The sequence below is a fragment of the Notolepis coatsorum genome, assembly GCF_963971535.1.
Source record: "Notolepis coatsorum genome assembly, chromosome: 12".
NCBI classification, from domain to species: Eukaryota; Metazoa; Chordata; class Actinopteri; order Aulopiformes; family Paralepididae; genus Notolepis; species Notolepis coatsorum.
The window spans coordinates 47,782,563-47,802,807 of record NC_140176.1 but is presented as its reverse complement, the minus strand read 5'-3'; the positions used below and the strand labels follow the sequence as shown (position 1 = coordinate 47,802,807).

General features: G+C 41.7%; 1 protein-coding gene across 1 annotated transcript in view; it reads right to left on the bottom strand.

Moving 5' to 3' along the window:
- bdh1 (3-hydroxybutyrate dehydrogenase, type 1) overlaps positions 1-20,245 on the bottom strand; it is a gene marked incomplete at its 5' end in the record, with an annotated part of 33,222 nt that overhangs the window by 9,242 nt on the left and 3,735 nt on the right. Inside the window, 2 exons of the mRNA XM_084326696.1 lie at positions 11,302-11,454; positions 15,391-15,532. Coding sequence (XP_084182822.1) covers positions 11,302-11,454; positions 15,391-15,532 — 295 coding nt within the window. The remainder of the gene's footprint in view (positions 1-11,301; positions 11,455-15,390; positions 15,533-20,245) is intronic.

The following is a 20,245-nucleotide window of genomic DNA, read 5'->3' as shown; positions in this document are numbered from 1 at the left end:
CACACACGTTGTGAAATCTGTGAAAAATTCCGAATGATAATGTCAGGCTGGACGGATGAAAAACCAATGTGTTAAGACCACTTAGAGCAAAATATAATACCAATTTCACGACTAACAAAAACTAGCAACATAGCGACACTGAACTGGCAGCTGACATGATCGAATAGACTTGTATGCGCCTGAATCTCTTGAACACAGCGCGAGACATTCCTAATCCTATTGTCAACATGTATGAGCGCGCAACAAGATGGTATACATTTAATTATGGTATATATGAATAATATATTTATATATTAAAGAACTTGGACTTGAACTATAGCAGTATATGGTGTGCTGTACATTTGAATCTGATCTAATTGTGCGCGCGGCCCTCGAGTCGCATTATAATGAGCTGGACAGGTGTGTAGTATGTGTGTGGGAACGTGAACGCGTATCTGCCAATGCGAGACTATAGGCGAGAGGCTGTTGTCAAATCTGAAGTGTCCGACGTTCTGACTCGTCTACTCTCGTCTATTTTCGAGGGGAGCCGAAATCAATCTCGAACACGCCTATTGACTTGCATCCCACTTGCCTCTATTGCCTCAAGGTTTGAAAATCAGTCTTCATCTACAGCTCCCTTCATGATGTACGTACGTGGAATTAATCCACAATTAAAGGATCACAGTTGACCTTGTCTTATCCCATTGAAACCGGGAAACACATTTGTGTATATATGCAGGCTATATAATGCATTTTTAGCAGGCGTTTTAAGTCTAAATGGGTTAATAGGAATATCCTATAAAAAAGAATCATGGTTGACCAATTCTCATCTATTCTCCTCACCAATTCCAATTGGTCAAAGTTTGTATGTGTTTCTTTCCATATAGGGCTTAATTAATTTATTATTATTTATATTTATATATTGAAATGTTTTTTTTATTTATTTACTTTTATTGTGGACCAGTTTCCCCCCCTAGCAAACGACCAAAACCAATCTCAGGTCGAGCAAGAGCCTGGCTGCGGCAATGAACGGATCGAAATTTGACGGAAGGTAATACTGTCCGTTGTTTTTTTTATTACAACATAAATCGTTTACTCACGCCCATCCCTATCAACAACATAGCAGATGTTCATAATGTCTTGTACACTCTTAACTCATTGGACGGCACGTATTATCCTCATCCTGTAGTAACTACCGCCACCGCTGTAAACGGTGGGAGTCACTCACCTTGTTTGCAGGGCTATAACTATTTAAATAGTATAGCTATATATGCAATACTATGGCCCATTTGACATCGAGTATCTATCGTTCAAGATGTGAAAAAGGAATATTTTTTCCATCCATACATTCTTGTTTTTTACCGTGGTGAATATAAGTATGGTTTTAGAGTGGTCTGGGGTAATTCCTGGGAGGCTAGTAATAGCCTGCGACGCATATTATACTTAATCAATTGGCATTTCGTCCCTATACACGCTATAATTAAACATTCAAATGCATATGCTCGGTATATTATGTTCCATCATGTTTCTGATTAATTGATTGTCAATAACGGCATTCGTTAGTACAACAGCATACGCTGATCAGGGCGGAGGCTATGAAAACAATGGACAACCAAGCTGAAATTGACATTAAATTGCACTTACCTGTGGCTGATGATATTCCAAAAAGAATATTCCAATTATTTGATTGCCATCTGCTAGATCGTATGTCCATTTGGCCCACGCCATAACCCCCCACAACATAATGAATCTGGCGTCCCGTAAGCGATTCAATGCGATCGGGTATACCCCTTGGTCCACGTTACTCAAAAACTCCGCCCGGAGGAATTTCAATGATACACAGAGTCATACACAGAGTCAGAAAGGAAGTGCGACATCGGCCGCATACCACCAGGCGGCGGTATTGGACCTTTGCGTGTGTGATGTGTCCAAAAATGAATGGGCAAATGTGAGTGAAATGGTCGCACTGTATGCAGCTGTTTGTCTGCATTGCATTCCCCCCCCCCCAACTCAGATTTAGGGTTGATACAACCATCATAATAATATTGTTAATAATAACAATAACAATAATGATGTAATAATGTAAAAATTATCATTAAAAATACCTGATTATGAGAAAAAAAATTACATGGACGATGCATGGAATATTGTTGAGGCACACTAGTTACAACTATATTTCAAACAGGCACTCCATGTCAAAAAGGTTGCTGACCCCTGCTATAGACTAATGAACCTGGGACCATAGGATCCACAGGCGGCTGCACTAACCAGCTGAGCTAAAAGGTCAGACCCGTTAGCAGGTGCTGCTTGACTGCGATCGACTTGTTAGTAGTTTACACTAACATTACAACATACAACATACTGTACAACTCTCAAACTCAAAAATGACAGTTAAGTAGAGCAGAACCCAGAAGGAAAAACCACATGAAGCTCAGGTTAAGTGTTTTGGATTATTATTATTTTTGGGTTAAAGGAACACGCCAACTTTTTGGGAAATTAGTTTATTTGCCATCTACCCTGGAATTAGACAAGCAGATACCCTTTTCTTCTCTGTGCATGCATTAGGCTTAGGGAACAGCCGCACTGTTAGCCTAGCTTAGCGTCATTCACTGGAAGTAGGTGTGCCAGAGTAGCCTAGTTCCCAACAGTCACGAAATATACTCCAAATAAAACTCCAAAACTTTCCTGTAAACAGTTTGTGACCTGTGTATTTATTTACCATGTGGAGAAATAACTTCTTTTTGTTGACATTTTAGTTTTCTAAGCAGATATATGCTCTGATTTTTTTTTTGCAGAACCACTGCTGCCTGGGCGCAGTGATTTCATCACCTCAAAAGCCCTGTTGCTTTTTGAAAAACAGGGCTATTGAGGTGAGGAAATCACTGAGCCCAGGCAAAAAAAAATTCAGAGTATATATCTGCTTAGAAAACTAAAATTATGTCAAATTATTATAATTTGTTTCTCCACGTGGTAAATACACAGGTCACTACATGTTTACAGGAATGTTTTGGAGTTGTATTTGGAGTGTATTCCGTGACTGTTGGGAACTACTGTAGGCTACACACCTACTTCCAGTGAATGACGCTAGTAATGAAGCTAGGCTAACGGTGCGGCTGTTCCCTAAGCCTAATGCATGCACAGAGAAGAAAAGGCTATGTATCTGCTTGTCTAACTCCAGGGTAGATGGCAAATAAGCGAATTTCCCCAAAAGTTGGCATGTTCCTTTAAGCCCGTTAGTGAAAGCCAGTCAGGTATGCAGGTCCATAGTTCAACTGTCTTCAGGACAGTCTCTGCAGCTCCAACAAGGTGAATGATTGAGCTGCACCGTTGTTTCATTTGCAACCTGCTAAAAGCAATGCATTCCACACAAACCCAATTTTCCATTCGACTGAGAATCCTTATCAAGAACAACCTCTAGGGTAGAAAGGGCTCTATTGTCTGAAACCGAGATAAGGATATGAGAGCAATATTAGGCTATTTCTTTACAGCCTCATAAAGGTTTGAAAAGGGAAGCGGTTACATTTTAGCAAAGTTCAAATACCTGGGCCTATTTCTTTATTATAATTATGTTTGCATTGAATAATAATTGCTATGAATAATACAAAATAATAATATAAAACAATATACTAATATTAGTATTGTATTATTATTAAATATGAATATTATATGTATAATAAGTAAGGGGTCATTGTCACAAAATAATTGACCGACTGGAACACGAGGCGCAGCCGAGGTGTTCTAAACGCAGTGAAGGTCAATTATTTTGCGACAATGACCGAGTATAGCTATACATTATCCCGCTTATTACAGGGCTAACTTACTAATATACGTAATTCATTTTACACCATCGACAAGACGAGATCAAATGCAGACGCAGTTGTTTTCTGTTGCTCCTCTGTCATTGGCAGACGGCAGGTGTGTGGTCTGATTGCACCTGATGTAGTGCAGCTGTGCATATGCTGATCTTAGCTTTCGTGACTGCGATCAAAATGCTTGATTGTGATTGACAATAGCGCTCCGTTGCCCCTAACAGCGGTCATTATTGCGCGTTGCCCATAGCAGCGGTGAATTATCGAGAAATAATTGACCGCTGCTATGGGCAACAGAGCGCTATTGACTAATCACAATCAAGCATTTTTGCAAATGTTAAAACGCCATGTAATAATATAAAAGAATCCCTCATGTCTTGAAACACTTTGCTTAACGCATTCCAAGTATTTTACATTATTTAGTGTTTTAAACATTAAGTCTTCAATCTTGCACTTATTCAGCCAAATATCTAACTGATTAAATCATGCTTTAAGAGGCTGAAATGTCAATACAAATGTGGAAATCAAACTGTGTAACTGTGAAAATAGTCTTTGTTTATTTACTAACATTGTGTGAGCTCATGTCTTGGTGTGAGGTTTTAAACTGAGTGAACCCTGTCATGTTTGAGTGTCTATAAAACCTTTGAAACGTATAGCCTATTGAATCGATGATTATATGATGCGCTGAATCTTTTTCTAATGAATCAGAATCAAAAGCAGGTTTGATAGAACCCTTAAGGTGCCTCTACATTGATCTGTTATGCCTGTCTCTCTACAGGGTATCTGCAGGTTTCAACAATTTGCATTTAAGATCTCTTAACACATTGGTTGCCAGCCGGATATGACGATTTATCGCTAGGATGCCACCACGTTAATCAATGGGAGGACAAGCACATTTGCGAACGCATAAACTATATCTTAAATGATGTGTCTAATACACCCGTTGCTTATCAATGACTTGCTTGCAGTCAACATGTATGAAACGGATTGTTTTTTTATCAGTACATTTCCGTTTTATACCGTTTTGAATACAAGTATAGTTTCGGAGAGTTCTAGTAATTTCAGAGAAATTCTGCGAAAATAGCCATTTACTGGAATACACAAAACACATTGTCATTTTCCGGCTGATTTATGAATCATTTTCAAATAAACGCTAGATTATCGAGAGTATTTGTGTTCTTAAGCACGATACAAAAGCAGGCTGAAAAATAATTTATTCGTGCCGCGCTCAGCGCCTAACGCCACACACACACACACACGTTGTGAAATCTGTGAAAAATTCCGAATGATAATGTCAGGCTGGACGGATGAAAAACCAATGTGTTAAGACCACTTAGAGCAAAATATAATACCAATTTCACGACTAACAAAAACTAGCAACATAGCGACACTGAACTGGCAGCTGACATGATCGAATAGACTTGTATGCGCCTGAATCTCTTGAACACAGCGCGAGACATTCCTAATCCTATTGTCAACATGTATGAGCGCGCAACAAGATGGTATACATTTAATTATGGTATATATGAATAATATATTTATATATTAAAGAACTTGGACTTGAACTATAGCAGTATATGGTGTGCTGTACATTTGAATCTGATCTAATTGTGCGCGCGGCCCTCGAGTCGCATTATAATGAGCTGGACAGGTGTGTAGTATGTGTGTGGGAACGTGAACGCGTATCTGCCAATGCGAGACTATAGGCGAGAGGCTGTTGTCAAATCTGAAGTGTCCGACGTTCTGACTCGTCTACTCTCGTCTATTTTCGAGGGGAGCCGAAATCAATCTCGAACACGCCTATTGACTTGCATCCCACTTGCCTCTATTGCCTCAAGGTTTGAAAATCAGTCTTCATCTACAGCTCCCTTCATGATGTACGTACGTGGAATTAATCCACAATTAAAGGATCACAGTTGACCTTGTCTTATCCCATTGAAACCGGGAAACACATTTGTGTATATATGCAGGCTATATAATGCATTTTTAGCAGGCGTTTTAAGTCTAAATGGGTTAATAGGAATATCCTATAAAAAAGAATCATGGTTGACCAATTCTCATCTATTCTCCTCACCAATTCCAATTGGTCAAAGTTTGTATGTGTTTCTTTCCATATAGGGCTTAATTAATTTATTATTATTTATATTTATATATTGAAATGTTTTTTTTATTTATTTACTTTTATTGTGGACCAGTTTCCCCCCCTAGCAAACGACCAAAACCAATCTCAGGTCGAGCAAGAGCCTGGCTGCGGCAATGAACGGATCGAAATTTGACGGAAGGTAATACTGTCCGTTGTTTTTTTTATTACAACATAAATCGTTTACTCACGCCCATCCCTATCAACAACATAGCAGATGTTCATAATGTCTTGTACACTCTTAACTCATTGGACGGCACGTATTATCCTCATCCTGTAGTAACTACCGCCACCGCTGTAAACGGTGGGAGTCACTCACCTTGTTTGCAGGGCTATAACTATTTAAATAGTATAGCTATATATGCAATACTATGGCCCATTTGACATCGAGTATCTATCGTTCAAGATGTGAAAAAGGAATATTTTTTCCATCCATACATTCTTGTTTTTTACCGTGGTGAATATAAGTATGGTTTTAGAGTGGTCTGGGGTAATTCCTGGGAGGCTAGTAATAGCCTGCGACGCATATTATACTTAATCAATTGGCATTTCGTCCCTATACACGCTATAATTAAACATTCAAATGCATATGCTCGGTATATTATGTTCCATCATGTTTCTGATTAATTGATTGTCAATAACGGCATTCGTTAGTACAACAGCATACGCTGATCAGGGCGGAGGCTATGAAAACAATGGACAACCAAGCTGAAATTGACATTAAATTGCACTTACCTGTGGCTGATGATATTCCAAAAAGAATATTCCAATTATTTGATTGCCATCTGCTAGATCGTATGTCCATTTGGCCCACGCCATAACCCCCCACAACATAATGAATCTGGCGTCCCGTAAGCGATTCAATGCGATCGGGTATACCCCTTGGTCCACGTTACTCAAAAACTCCGCCCGGAGGAATTTCAATGATACACAGAGTCATACACAGAGTCAGAAAGGAAGTGCGACATCGGCCGCATACCACCAGGCGGCGGTATTGGACCTTTGCGTGTGTGATGTGTCCAAAAATGAATGGGCAAATGTGAGTGAAATGGTCGCACTGTATGCAGCTGTTTGTCTGCATTGCATTCCCCCCCCCCCAACTCAGATTTAGGGTTGATACAACCATCATAATAATATTGTTAATAATAACAATAACAATAATGATGTAATAATGTAAAAATTATCATTAAAAATACCTGATTATGAGAAAAAAAATTACATGGACGATGCATGGAATATTGTTGAGGCACACTAGTTACAACTATATTTCAAACAGGCACTCCATGTCAAAAAGGTTGCTGACCCCTGCTATAGACTAATGAACCTGGGACCATAGGATCCACAGGCGGCTGCACTAACCAGCTGAGCTAAAAGGTCAGACCCGTTAGCAGGTGCTGCTTGACTGCGATCGACTTGTTAGTAGTTTACACTAACATTACAACATACAACATACTGTACAACTCTCAAACTCAAAAATGACAGTTAAGTAGAGCAGAACCCAGAAGGAAAAACCACATGAAGCTCAGGTTAAGTGTTTTGGATTATTATTATTTTTGGGTTAAAGGAACACGCCAACTTTTTGGGAAATTAGTTTATTTGCCATCTACCCTGGAATTAGACAAGCAGATACCCTTTTCTTCTCTGTGCATGCATTAGGCTTAGGGAACAGCCGCACTGTTAGCCTAGCTTAGCGTCATTCACTGGAAGTAGGTGTGCCAGAGTAGCCTAGTTCCCAACAGTCACGAAATATACTCCAAATAAAACTCCAAAACTTTCCTGTAAACAGTTTGTGACCTGTGTATTTATTTACCATGTGGAGAAATAACTTCTTTTTGTTGACATTTTAGTTTTCTAAGCAGATATATGCTCTGATTTTTTTTTTGCAGAACCACTGCTGCCTGGGCGCAGTGATTTCATCACCTCAAAAGCCCTGTTGCTTTTTGAAAAACAGGGCTATTGAGGTGAGGAAATCACTGAGCCCAGGCAAAAAAAAATTCAGAGTATATATCTGCTTAGAAAACTAAAATTATGTCAAATTATTATAATTTGTTTCTCCACGTGGTAAATACACAGGTCACTACATGTTTACAGGAATGTTTTGGAGTTGTATTTGGAGTGTATTCCGTGACTGTTGGGAACTACTGTAGGCTACACACCTACTTCCAGTGAATGACGCTAGTAATGAAGCTAGGCTAACGGTGCGGCTGTTCCCTAAGCCTAATGCATGCACAGAGAAGAAAAGGCTATGTATCTGCTTGTCTAACTCCAGGGTAGATGGCAAATAAGCGAATTTCCCCAAAAGTTGGCATGTTCCTTTAAGCCCGTTAGTGAAAGCCAGTCAGGTATGCAGGTCCATAGTTCAACTGTCTTCAGGACAGTCTCTGCAGCTCCAACAAGGTGAATGATTGAGCTGCACCGTTGTTTCATTTGCAACCTGCTAAAAGCAATGCATTCCACACAAACCCAATTTTCCATTCGACTGAGAATCCTTATCAAGAACAACCTCTAGGGTAGAAAGGGCTCTATTGTCTGAAACCGAGATAAGGATATGAGAGCAATATTAGGCTATTTCTTTACAGCCTCATAAAGGTTTGAAAAGGGAAGCGGTTACATTTTAGCAAAGTTCAAATACCTGGGCCTATTTCTTTATTATAATTATGTTTGCATTGAATAATAATTGCTATGAATAATACAAAATAATAATATAAAACAATATACTAATATTAGTATTGTATTATTATTAAATATGAATATTATATGTATAATAAGTAAGGGGTCATTGTCACAAAATAATTGACCGACTGGAACACGAGGCGCAGCCGAGGTGTTCTAAACGCAGTGAAGGTCAATTATTTTGCGACAATGACCGAGTATAGCTATACATTATCCCGCTTATTACAGGGCTAACTTACTAATATACGTAATTCATTTTACACCATCGACAAGACGAGATCAAATGCAGACGCAGTTGTTTTCTGTTGCTCCTCTGTCATCGGCAGACGGCAGGTGTGTGGTCTGATTGCACCTGATGTAGTGCAGCTGTGCATATGCTGATCTTAGCTTTCGTGACTGCGATCAAAATGCTTGATTGTGATTGACAATAGCGCTCCGTTGCCCCTAACAGCGGTCATTATTGCGCGTTGCCCATAGCAGCGGTGAATTATCGAGAAATAATTGACCGCTGCTATGGGCAACAGAGCGCTATTGACTAATCACAATCAAGCATTTTTGCAAATGTTAAAACGCCATGTAATAATATAAAAGAATCCCTCATGTCTTGAAACACTTTGCTTAACGCATTCCAAGTATTTTACATTATTTAGTGTTTTAAACATTAAGTCTTCAATCTTGCACTTATTCAGCCAAATATCTAACTGATTAAATCATGCTTTAAGAGGCTGAAATGTCAATACAAATGTGGAAATCAAACTGTGTAACTGTGAAAATAGTCTTTGTTTATTTACTAACATTGTGTGAGCTCATGTCTTGGTGTGAGGTTTTAAACTGAGTGAACCCTGTCATGTTTGAGTGTCTATAAAACCTTTGAAACGTATAGCCTATTGAATCGATGATTATATGATGCGCTGAATCTTTTTCTAATGAATCAGAATCAAAAGCAGGTTTGATAGAACCCTTAAGGTGCCTCTACATTGATCTGTTATGCCTGTCTCTCTACAGGGTATCTGCAGGTTTCAACAATTTGCATTTAAGATCTCTTAACACATTGGTTGCCAGCCGGATATGACGATTTATCGCTAGGATGCCACCACGTTAATCAATGGGAGGACAAGCACATTTGCGAACGCATAAACTATATCTTAAATGATGTGTCTAATACACCCGTTGCTTATCAATGACTTGCTTGCAGTCAACATGTATGAAACGGATTGTTTTTTTATCAGTACATTTCCGTTTTATACCGTTTTGAATACAAGTATAGTTTCGGAGAGTTCTAGTAATTTCAGAGAAATTCTGCGAAAATAGCCATTTACTGGAATACACAAAACACATTGTCATTTTCCGGCTGATTTATGAATCATTTTCAAATAAACGCTAGATTATCGAGAGTATTTGTGTTCTTAAGCACGATACAAAAGCAGGCTGAAAAATAATTTATTCGTGCCGCGCTCAGCGCCTAACGCCACACACACACACACGTTGTGAAATCTGTGAAAAATTCCGAATGATAATGTCAGGCTGGACGGATGAAAAACCAATGTGTTAAGACCACTTAGAGCAAAATATAATACCAATTTCACGACTAACAAAAACTAGCAACATAGCGACACTGAACTGGCAGCTGCACTTGGGCACCAATTTTACTTCTTGCGTCTTCCATACAAGCTCTCGCCAGACGCACTAAGCTCCCGGTAGCCCCGCATAAAACAAGGACTTGAATACAAAAACATTTCAATGAATTTTATATTATTTCTTCTCCCGACAGCCGGGCTGCCCCCCCAAAAATGTTATACCTGTGCAAATGAGTAATACCTTAAATTGAGAATAATGAATTAAATACTTTTTAAGTTTAATACCCAGCAGATACCCTGCTCTACATCTGTTTTAAATTACTTTTATAAGTATCAGTTTGTTGGACAGGGCTGACGATGTGTCTCCGCAAGACTTTTATCCGTTTGGATGAACTGAAAGGTTTGGAGAGGATGACCTCTCGGAGCCGACGGGAAACATCACCGCCCGCAGCAAAGCTGTTGTTTCTGCAAACGTATAATTACACAAGCTAGACTGTAATTAAACACAAAGCAACGGACAGCAATACATTCCGTCGTTTTATCCCTGCATGTTAACATCACAAGCCAGCTATCAGATGGCCTGAAAAAATTATTGATATATGAATTTATTTTTACGGTATTCATTAAATAATCCAAAAGATGTTAATTGTATTGGAACTTGTATTCAACTTAATATTTGCTTTTTGTTATTAATTTAGATAGCAAGATTCACTATATATGACAATAAATAACAACACAATCACGCTGATAAACGATAAATATTGACATTTTTCTCAGCCCTGTACTCCCAATTGGACTCAAATGCTGCTACAATGCTCAGCCACTTTACTGCACCCTCCTGCATCAGTATACTGTGCAATATAATAATTATTTTAGCTCGTCAAATGTGTACTTATTTTTATTTATTTATACTTAGTTGTACTTATGTTATTGCACATACCGCAGACAGTTTATTTATTGTATATAAAAACCTGCTTTTTTATTCTGTAAATTGTTGCTTTTTTTATTCATTTATGCTGTGGAGCAAACAGAGAGTAAGAATTCCATTGTACTTATTGCATAATGGCAAAATAAATCTGAATCTGAATCTGAATGTAAATCACTTGAACTTCCTCACGCTGACCTTTGGCCCTGCGGATGAGAGGCAGGAGGGCCTTGGTGACCCTGATGGTGCCCCACAGGTTGACCTCTGACACCTGCCGGTACGTGTCCATGGTGGTGAACTCCACCTCTCCGAACGTGGACACGCCCGCATTGTTCACCACAGCCCACAGCCCTGGGGGAAGGAACGATGCTGGTCATTCAGAGTAATCATGGATTGCGATCAGTCAAGAGTCCAAAGTACAATGTATAAAGGATGTGATGACAATAAAATAATTCCTGAAACGTTATTTTGGCGCTTGGGGCAGGGGGGGGGGGGGATTACACAATGTCCTCCTTACCGTTTGCCAGAGTTTGAAGTCTTCAGGTGAATGAGTCTAAACAAGCTGCACAGACGTGCCTATCCACCGCTTGCCTAATGTACCCACCCAGTTTCTAAAGGTTCTGTACTCTTGGGTGTGTGGGGTTAGCCAGACAGGGAAGGAAATAATCCATTACACATTTGCTGTGTGCGAAACCCACCAGGACTTGTTGGATATGAGTGTTGAATGCAAGGGAAGAAATAGGTGCTGGAAAATAAATAATTACAATTACATTTAGACTAGTTTCTTTGCAAAAAATCTAAAAGTCATGAAAATATCTTTGAAAAGATACATAATATCGATGGCTGAAACGCAAAACCTCCTGCAAATTTCGGTTTTCACTTTGGATGATGAGAAACCTCCTATTTGCACCTATTCAGTCTGTCTGCAAGATATTTTCCAATAGCCAAAAGCAGTGTATTGTATTGGGTATCGTTACAAAAATTGCATTCTGCAAGAAAACAACACTTTGTTTTCTCAAAAAAGTGAGGTTTTGCGTTTCCGCCATTGTCCCCTTTAAGCTGCTTTCAGATGATTTACATTTACATTTAGTAATTTAGCTGATGCTTTTATCCAAAGCGACTTACAGGTTCTGTACAAGTCAGCAGGAAGGGTACGACCGTCAGTGAGATTGTTCGTCAAACCTGAGTGTTGAACTTGAGTGCTACAGTCTCGAGTGCATAGTAGCATGGACATATTAGCAAGGTAATGACAGCTCTAAAATAGCTCTGTGGCGACTGGGCCAATGTTTTAAATTCTGCAGCAGGGCTACCACTGGCATCGCACATCACTCAGGATCGCCACTTGTCGCTGCGCTCAGAGTTATATTTATGAACTGACCATGATCTTGGCAGGATTGGCCGCCATGTGAATATGGTCAATTGGCACCTGTACACCCAAGCAGGAGGCATCATTGCAAGTTAAAGGGACAGTCAACCTTTTCAAGAAGCCTATCTGATTTGTCACAAACGTGATGTCCCTTCAGTTCATCCTAAGATGGATCTTTATTAATCGGGGAAATGCAGGTGTCATAGGAGCAACAGGAGAGGAGAGGGACAGGCAGGATAATAAGAATAAAATATAAGAATAAAGATATAGCCAAGATTTTTTTTTTATAAAAATAAAGGTTTGGGCTGGGTTTGTCAGTTTCAATGTACCTTGGCGTTCTACAAGCTCACTTCTCTGTGAGGGCTGCGTGTATCACTTCCGCAACGGATTTGATTTCCGGGGTTGGCCTGATTGGCCGCGACGGCCACGTGACACGCCGCGGCCCCGCCCCGCGGCAGCGGCCGAGGCGGCAACGCCAGAGGCTGCTGTGTTTCACTGCCGCTTTCCCACTTCAACGCCGCAGCAGCATTGTCGCGCCTAGCACAGTCTTTAACAGTAACAGTAAGAAGCATTAATGTTGCTGAATTAAAGAATGAATAAGTTAAACGTGTCAATTCAGCAGTCAAAGTGTACTGTATAAATCTAACTTCATTAGACGGCCGACGTACGGCTCTCTTGTCCATTAATGGATATATAATGGATATTTTATTTATCTGCCACCGTGGTGTAATGGTTAGTCCTCATACCTCTCACGAATCCCCCCTTTTTCAAAAAAGATTTTTTGCGATGTAAAATTGTAAATGCTTCAATCTGGTGCACTTTGAGAGCTATATAAAGAATGACATCCTCAATGCATGTAGATTTATAATATTTTAACTTAAAACTAGGCTACTTTAGGGCGGCTACGTGGCGTAGTGGGCAAGGCGCTCGCCACGAATGCGGAGACGCTGGGCTCGCGTTCGAGCCCAGCGCTCCACATTGCTTTCAGTTTAGCTGGTCGTTCATACTAATACACATTGGCCGTATTAGGGGGTGGGAAACTGATGGGTGGGGATCGGGCGTTGTGGACAGCGACTCCTACAGGTCGGTTGGTGCGCCTGCGCAGTAGAATCAGGAAGTGTCGGGGGCAGCGTGAGCCTCCCACGCGTTACTCCTCGCCACTGAGACATCGAGCTGCGCAGGTGAAAAGATGCGACTGCTGTTACCTCGAGTACCGGAGGGGACTTGTGCTATGTATGACTTAGTCCACATTGCAGCCGGCTTGTGGGAGGCAAGAAACAGCGTTCGTGACAGGGGAGGGTTGAATTGGATGATACGAAATTGGGATGGGAGAAAAATATAGAAAATGGGAGAAAAAGTGGATAAAAAATAAATAAAACTAGGCTACTTTTGCGTATACAGTCATTAATATTATATTACAAAAAAAATAATATTAGACACGCAGGGTTTCGAACTCGGGTCGTCCGCTTGACAGGAATGAGCACTAACCATTACACCACTGTGCCAGACAAAATATATCCATTATATATCCATCAATGGACAAGAGACCCGTGTTTCTAAACAAGATTACAAACATCACAAAACAAACTGGTCAGACTACTGTTACTGTTAGAGACTGTGCTAGACGGCATAAGCGTGGCGCAATGTGAAAGGCGAAGTGAACTCCAGCGTCGCGCCACTGGTAACGCAGTGGGAAAAGTGATTAAACGTGTCAATTCAGCAACATTAATGCTTCTTACTGTTACTGTTAAGAGACTGTGCTAGGCGCGACAATGCTGCTGCGGCGTTGAAGTGGGAAAGCGGCAGTGAAACACAGCAGCCTCTGGCGTTGCCGCCTCGGCCACTGCTGCGGGGCGGGCCCGCAGCGTGTCACGTGGCCGTCGTGGCCAATCAGGCCAACCCCGGAAATCAAATCCGTTGCGGAAGTGATACACGCGTGAGGGCTTCCCAGACTATACCTTAGCAGTTGCCTAAAAGACGGCTCAGCTGCAAAGGTACATCGTAAATTGGAGCTGTCCTTCTCTACACATGCTGATCGGTGTGTTGTGGTAATAGCGAATGCTGTTACTGGCAATCAAAGCATCAGAAACGACCCCCCCCCCCCTTTCATGCATTCATGATGAGACATAATACCTATTATATACATTTGATTTGGAAATAGTAGCGTGTCCAGGGACGAAATGCCAATGCTTTTAGTAGAATTCACGTTGCGCCCTGTAGCCGGCCTCCCAGGAATTAGCCCGGATCATTCCGCAATTATACTTATATTCACCACGGCATGACGCGCGAACGTATTCATGAAAACATTTATTCTTTTTTGCATCTTGGACAGAAGAGAGTTACTGTCAAATGACCATAGTATTGTATCCATAGCTAGAATATAGAATATAGATATAGCTCTACAAACAAGGTGACGCACAGTGAAATTATGTAATGGAAACCTGGCCTAGCTAGAGCAAGATGGGGAAAGGCCTCTGCCCTGAATGAGTTAAGATACGATAAGATATGATATTCCTTTATTGATACCCTTGGAGAAATTCAGGTTTTTAGATTAGACAACTATGTTTTAGATTAGATTAGATTCAAATTTATAGTCATTATACAGCACATGTACAGTACAACGAAAATGCAAATGTAACAGTAAAGTCCAAATTGGGATTCCTTTCCACCCTGATCCGACAAATGGCTGTCGTGTGAATATGGTCAATTGACTATGCCCACAACTAACACATGCTAACATTTCATATCTAAATAAATAAATAATACAATTAAATAAATAAATAAAAAGGGACATCCAGTTTGTGAGGAATATGATAGGCCTCTTAAAAATGTGGACTCTCCCTTTATCCCATTGGTGGTTAGCCGGGTTCCTGGAGGGGATGCAGTAGGTTATCGTTTATTATTATTATTATTATTATTACCTCTCTGGGAGTCCTCCAGGTTGTCTTTGACATATTCCACAGCCTGGTTCACCTGCTCCTCGCTGCACACGTCCAGCTGCACCACCTTCATGCGCTCAGAGTGAACCTCCTCCAGCTCCCGCGCCCCCTCTCCACCCCGATCCTGGAAGGAGGTAGGACGCAATTCTTTAACCTCTTTTCACTTTCACTTGGAATATCAAAAATAATGCGTTTTTACTTCAGTGACAGGAAGTTAAAGAACATGTTTATACTACAGTGGCAGGAAGTTAAAGAACATGTTTATACTTCAGTGACGGGAAGTTAACACTTTGATTGCCTAAGGCTAAATTCATGATATACCATAGGTTGCCAGCTCTATTTGTCTATGGAGAAGTTCCCCTTCTTTGCAGGGCTATAACTTTTTTAATTCTATTGCTAAATTGCCATTATTAGGGCCCATTCAATGTCCTATATGTATTGTTCAGGGTGTATGAACGTTAAACTTTTTCATTCACATATTCATACTAAAATATGATCTAAAGTATAAGTATGTTTTCATCTCTTTCTGCAGCTTTCTCCAGAACGTGATTTATAGCCCCAAATGCATTATATTGATGATCAAATACAGTTTGATAGCAATCGGCGCGATATAAAAAAATCCAACTGGACGGACTTCTGGAAGTTACTACACGTCATCTGATGTTGACCGGATGGGCGAGGGGGCGTTTATAATTCCGTGGGCAGCGTTATACCATTCATCTAATGTGGGTCAAATGTTCATCAGATCAGTTAGTATAGAAGACATTGAAAAATAACGCTGAATCTTACCGTATCTTCCTCGCGCCGTTGGGCGATGAGCGTGGAGTATACATTTTCCTATTATGGGATGTTGGAATACCCGGTCCATTTCCAGGTTGTATAATGGTATATACGTCCAAATCATGTTGTTTATCGAGTTATTGGCAACGGATCGCTATGTATTGTGACGAGCTAGAGTGCCGGGACATATACCGAGTGCCCGGAAGTAATATGGTTGAACAGCACATCGTCCAAGTAACTTCCTGTTTGGCGATTGCGCCGATCGGCCACCAGATGGCGCTCTTGAACCGCTAGAGGGTTCAGTGGGGCTTTTTGGTGGGTCTCAGGCCAGCGGATGGGAAATATGAATCCGATCACAGATTTTTGAAATATTGATATCAAAGACGAGTTACGGCGTCTTCGGCAACTTGAGCATGGCGGGGAAGGACGCCTAAACACGTCTTCCGGCAGTTAAAGTGTTAAAGAACATGTTTATACCACAGTGGCAGGAAGTTAAAGAACATGTTTTACTTAAGTGACAGGAAGTTAAAGAACATGTTTATACTACAGTGACATGAAGTTAAAGAACATGTTTATACTTCAGTGACAGGAAGTTAAAGAACATGTTTATACTACAGTGACAGGAAGTTAAAGAACATGTTTATACTACAGTGGCAGGAAGTTAAACAACATGTTTATACTACAGTGGCAGGAAGTTAAAGAACATGTTTATACTTCAGTGACAGGAAGTTAAAGAACATGTTTATACTACAGTGACAGGAAGTTAAAGAACATGTTTATACTTCAGTGACAGGAAGTTAAAGAACATGTTTTACTTCAGTGACAGGAAGTTAAAGAACATGTTTATACTACAGTGGCAGGAAGTTAAAGAACATGTTTTTACTTCAGTGACAGGAAGTTAAAGAACATGTTTATACTTCAGTGACAGGAAGTTAAAGAACATGTTTTACTACAGTGGCAGGAAGTTCTGTATCGTTAGTGGCTTAGCTTGGCATCGCCTTCTGCACTATCTCGCGTACGTGCACGCGTACTGAATAAACCACAAATGTACCTCTAATACCAGTATTAGTCTGACCACACCCCTCATCAGCTTACCTTCATAAGCAGGTGTGTGGTCACCTGCTCTCCTCCTTCTCGCTTTCACCACAAGGAAGAGGTGCCTCGGTAGATCCCCACACTTGACACCATGATGGAAGAAATTGGATTAGGAACAGCTTGGGAAACAAGGATACGTTGACATCATATCTTTATTTTCTCTCTCACTATTTTCGAGAAAATACGGCGATATTGTCTTCGTACTGGAGTGTCTAGAAGATGATGATCATTCTACAAACCCTCCACCGGTTTTCGTATTGGGAGCACGCCGCTGCATGCTTCTCAACTGCAGTTCCTTGCTGTGTTTGTTGGGGTGAAACCTGTCAGGCCACAGCTGAACTGTCGGACATGCCGCTGTTGTGAGGAGCGGTGCGTTCCAGGTTGGGTGAGTAGTGTTTGCTGGCGGGCTCCACTTGTCTGTTAGTGCTATGGGGGCTACTAGACAAAGTTTATGGAAACCGGCCCCAGGCTAGGGTCCTTTGTTTAGCCGTCTAGGCGACAGAAGGCCTTGGTCTGGCGACCATTATAGTTTTAACTAGTGGGCCGCGACCATTGACACTGGTGATCCCTGTGTGTTCTGGACGAGTGGATTCTCTCTGTCACCGTGTTAAGACCCCATCTTTCATATCCAAATGAGAGTATTCCTTCACGAGGGGATATGTGCATGTAATGTGCGATAGCGGCAGATTCATGTTCAAAGTCAGCTATACAGGCCAGTTGGTACTGTGCTGATTCCGCCGGACGTGTTAATGTCACCGTTGTGAAGCGGTGTTGACGTCTTGTTTTCTCTTTTCTCTTAAAAAGTGAGGAGGGTTCAGAACGGCGGCCTGTCTGGGTGAGTGTTATGTCATTGTTTACATGTTCATAGCTTACGGTTAGCCGGTCGGTGGCCTGGCGCGGGGTAGCTTGGCTTCTCGCGCGCCGCCGGGAGCTCGCTCCTGATCGCGTGCGTCGTAGATCGGCGTCTCGCGAGCGGAAGCGATAGCACCCGAACGGTTGGAGCAGCCGTTAGCTTGATGCTATTCTGTTGAACGTGCTTTGATTTTTAACATGTTTTACACTCTTGACCACGACGTCATCCTTGACAGGGGATGTTCGTCAACCCTGCCTGAGCCTAGACGGGGATTGCGTCAACAAAGAGGGCTGTGTTCTACGGTGGCTTGTGACTGCACTTCGCTGATCTGCGTTCCGGGCAGGTACGGGGTTGGCCAGACCCTCATAACACGTCTTCTGGTTTTACCTTGCTAAATGTATTGTGAATGACGGTGTTTTTTCCCAAAACGTGTGTTGTTGCAATGCATTTGAGATACGTTGCGGGTTGTGTGTGAGCTGTTTTTGTCACTGGCAGTAGCTTCTCCGTGCAGGTCGTGATGTATTGATCTGGTTGTTGTGTGAGAAACATCATGGTGTTTATGTGTACCGTGTACTCACTACTAAGGCAACTAACCTATGAAGCTATGCTTGGTGACGAGTGAGTAAAAGAATGTTCTTTCTCAGACTGTAATGACAATGGACAGTGAGTTCACACATTAACAGGTTTTCCTGTTTTAACTGGCCGTATTGAGGGTAAAATAGGAGGATTGTGTTTTTTCCCCCCCCGGTTCCCTGGGGACTTTATCACCTCCTATCAGACATGTTGTGCATTAATTGTGTCTTTTGTGTGGTAGGGATACGATGTAACTCTCAGCTTGATTGCTGAGGTTGTGCTAAATCTGCTGGAGAAACTTATTTCCTAAAGGGAAATTGGTTTGGTTGCGGTCATGTGTGCTTAGCAAGGCCTGTGGTCGATACTAATCAAGAATGATGTATTCTCTCATTGTGATGATGATGGGTTGTGTGTGTCATGTGACCTACAACTGGGTTGTACTGGCCACAGAAGCACATGTGTATGTTGGACCGGGGTTCTTAGAGCCCTCTCTATTCTGTGTTTTTCCTTAGTAAAAATCAGATAGCAGGTTAGCTCGTGCGCTGTGTGGAGCTGTGAAACGCTTCATAGTGCTGACTATGACTGTGTCATATTCTCTTTTTGTCGTTACGTCGTATCATGGGTGTGGGGTCGTAAAGGGGTGAACTGGTAACCTTTCCTCTCCCCATTGTTCTGTCGGTCAGGGGTACACCCCCTGTCCTTCAAGGTTCCCGTCACGTGGCGGTTCGGCACGTTACGGGGGGGGGGGGGGGGGGGGGGGAGGGAGTTCCTGGTCCCACGGCCTGGTATATTGGGCGTGTGCACCGCAGGAATTCCCCCGCCATAGAGTACGTCACCGTGCGCGTCTCTGTTGGTAGGACTTCCGTGTGCTGTTCAGGTCCATGTGATGGATCTGTTTTCAGGGGGGGTGGTCAGGGCTCCTCCTCACCAAGCGCCTACTCAGGCCTTCTGTGAGTTCGGACTCCTTCTTCCATGTGATCCATGTGAGGAAGCCTCCATCAGAGTACAGAGCCTTCCTCCTCAGATTGTCAAAGTGAGTGGACCCTCTAGAAGGGTCCTTTTCTATTGTATGTATATTCGATTCAATTCGTTTATTGAGTGTGTATGGGTTCGGTGCCTCTTCCCCGGAGGCCCTAAAACCAGTTTTTTACATGGCTCAAGGTGCAATATATTCTTTTCAATCTGTACAGCTCGCGTGGGAAGTCTCTCTGGGGATCCCCGTCTCTTTCCTATGGGAGGGTGGTGGGATGTAAAAATGTGAAAATTTTTTACCCCGGCTGTGTAGACTGGGATACATACTGTTGATGCTTCCTTCTTTCTATTCCAGAAGTGTTGGAGTTAGGGAGTGTCACACCCCTCTTGTCGTTCCCCTGGGCGCCTTGGGGATTCAATGACAGGTCTAAATAGCCTGTTCATTGATGGGGGTGTGTCCCGACGCACGTATAGTGCTAGCTCGCTGTAAACAGGCGATTGACTGGCACGCCTTAGTTGCTTGTGGTTGAAACAGCGTTTTTATAAAGCAACTGAGATGGGGGT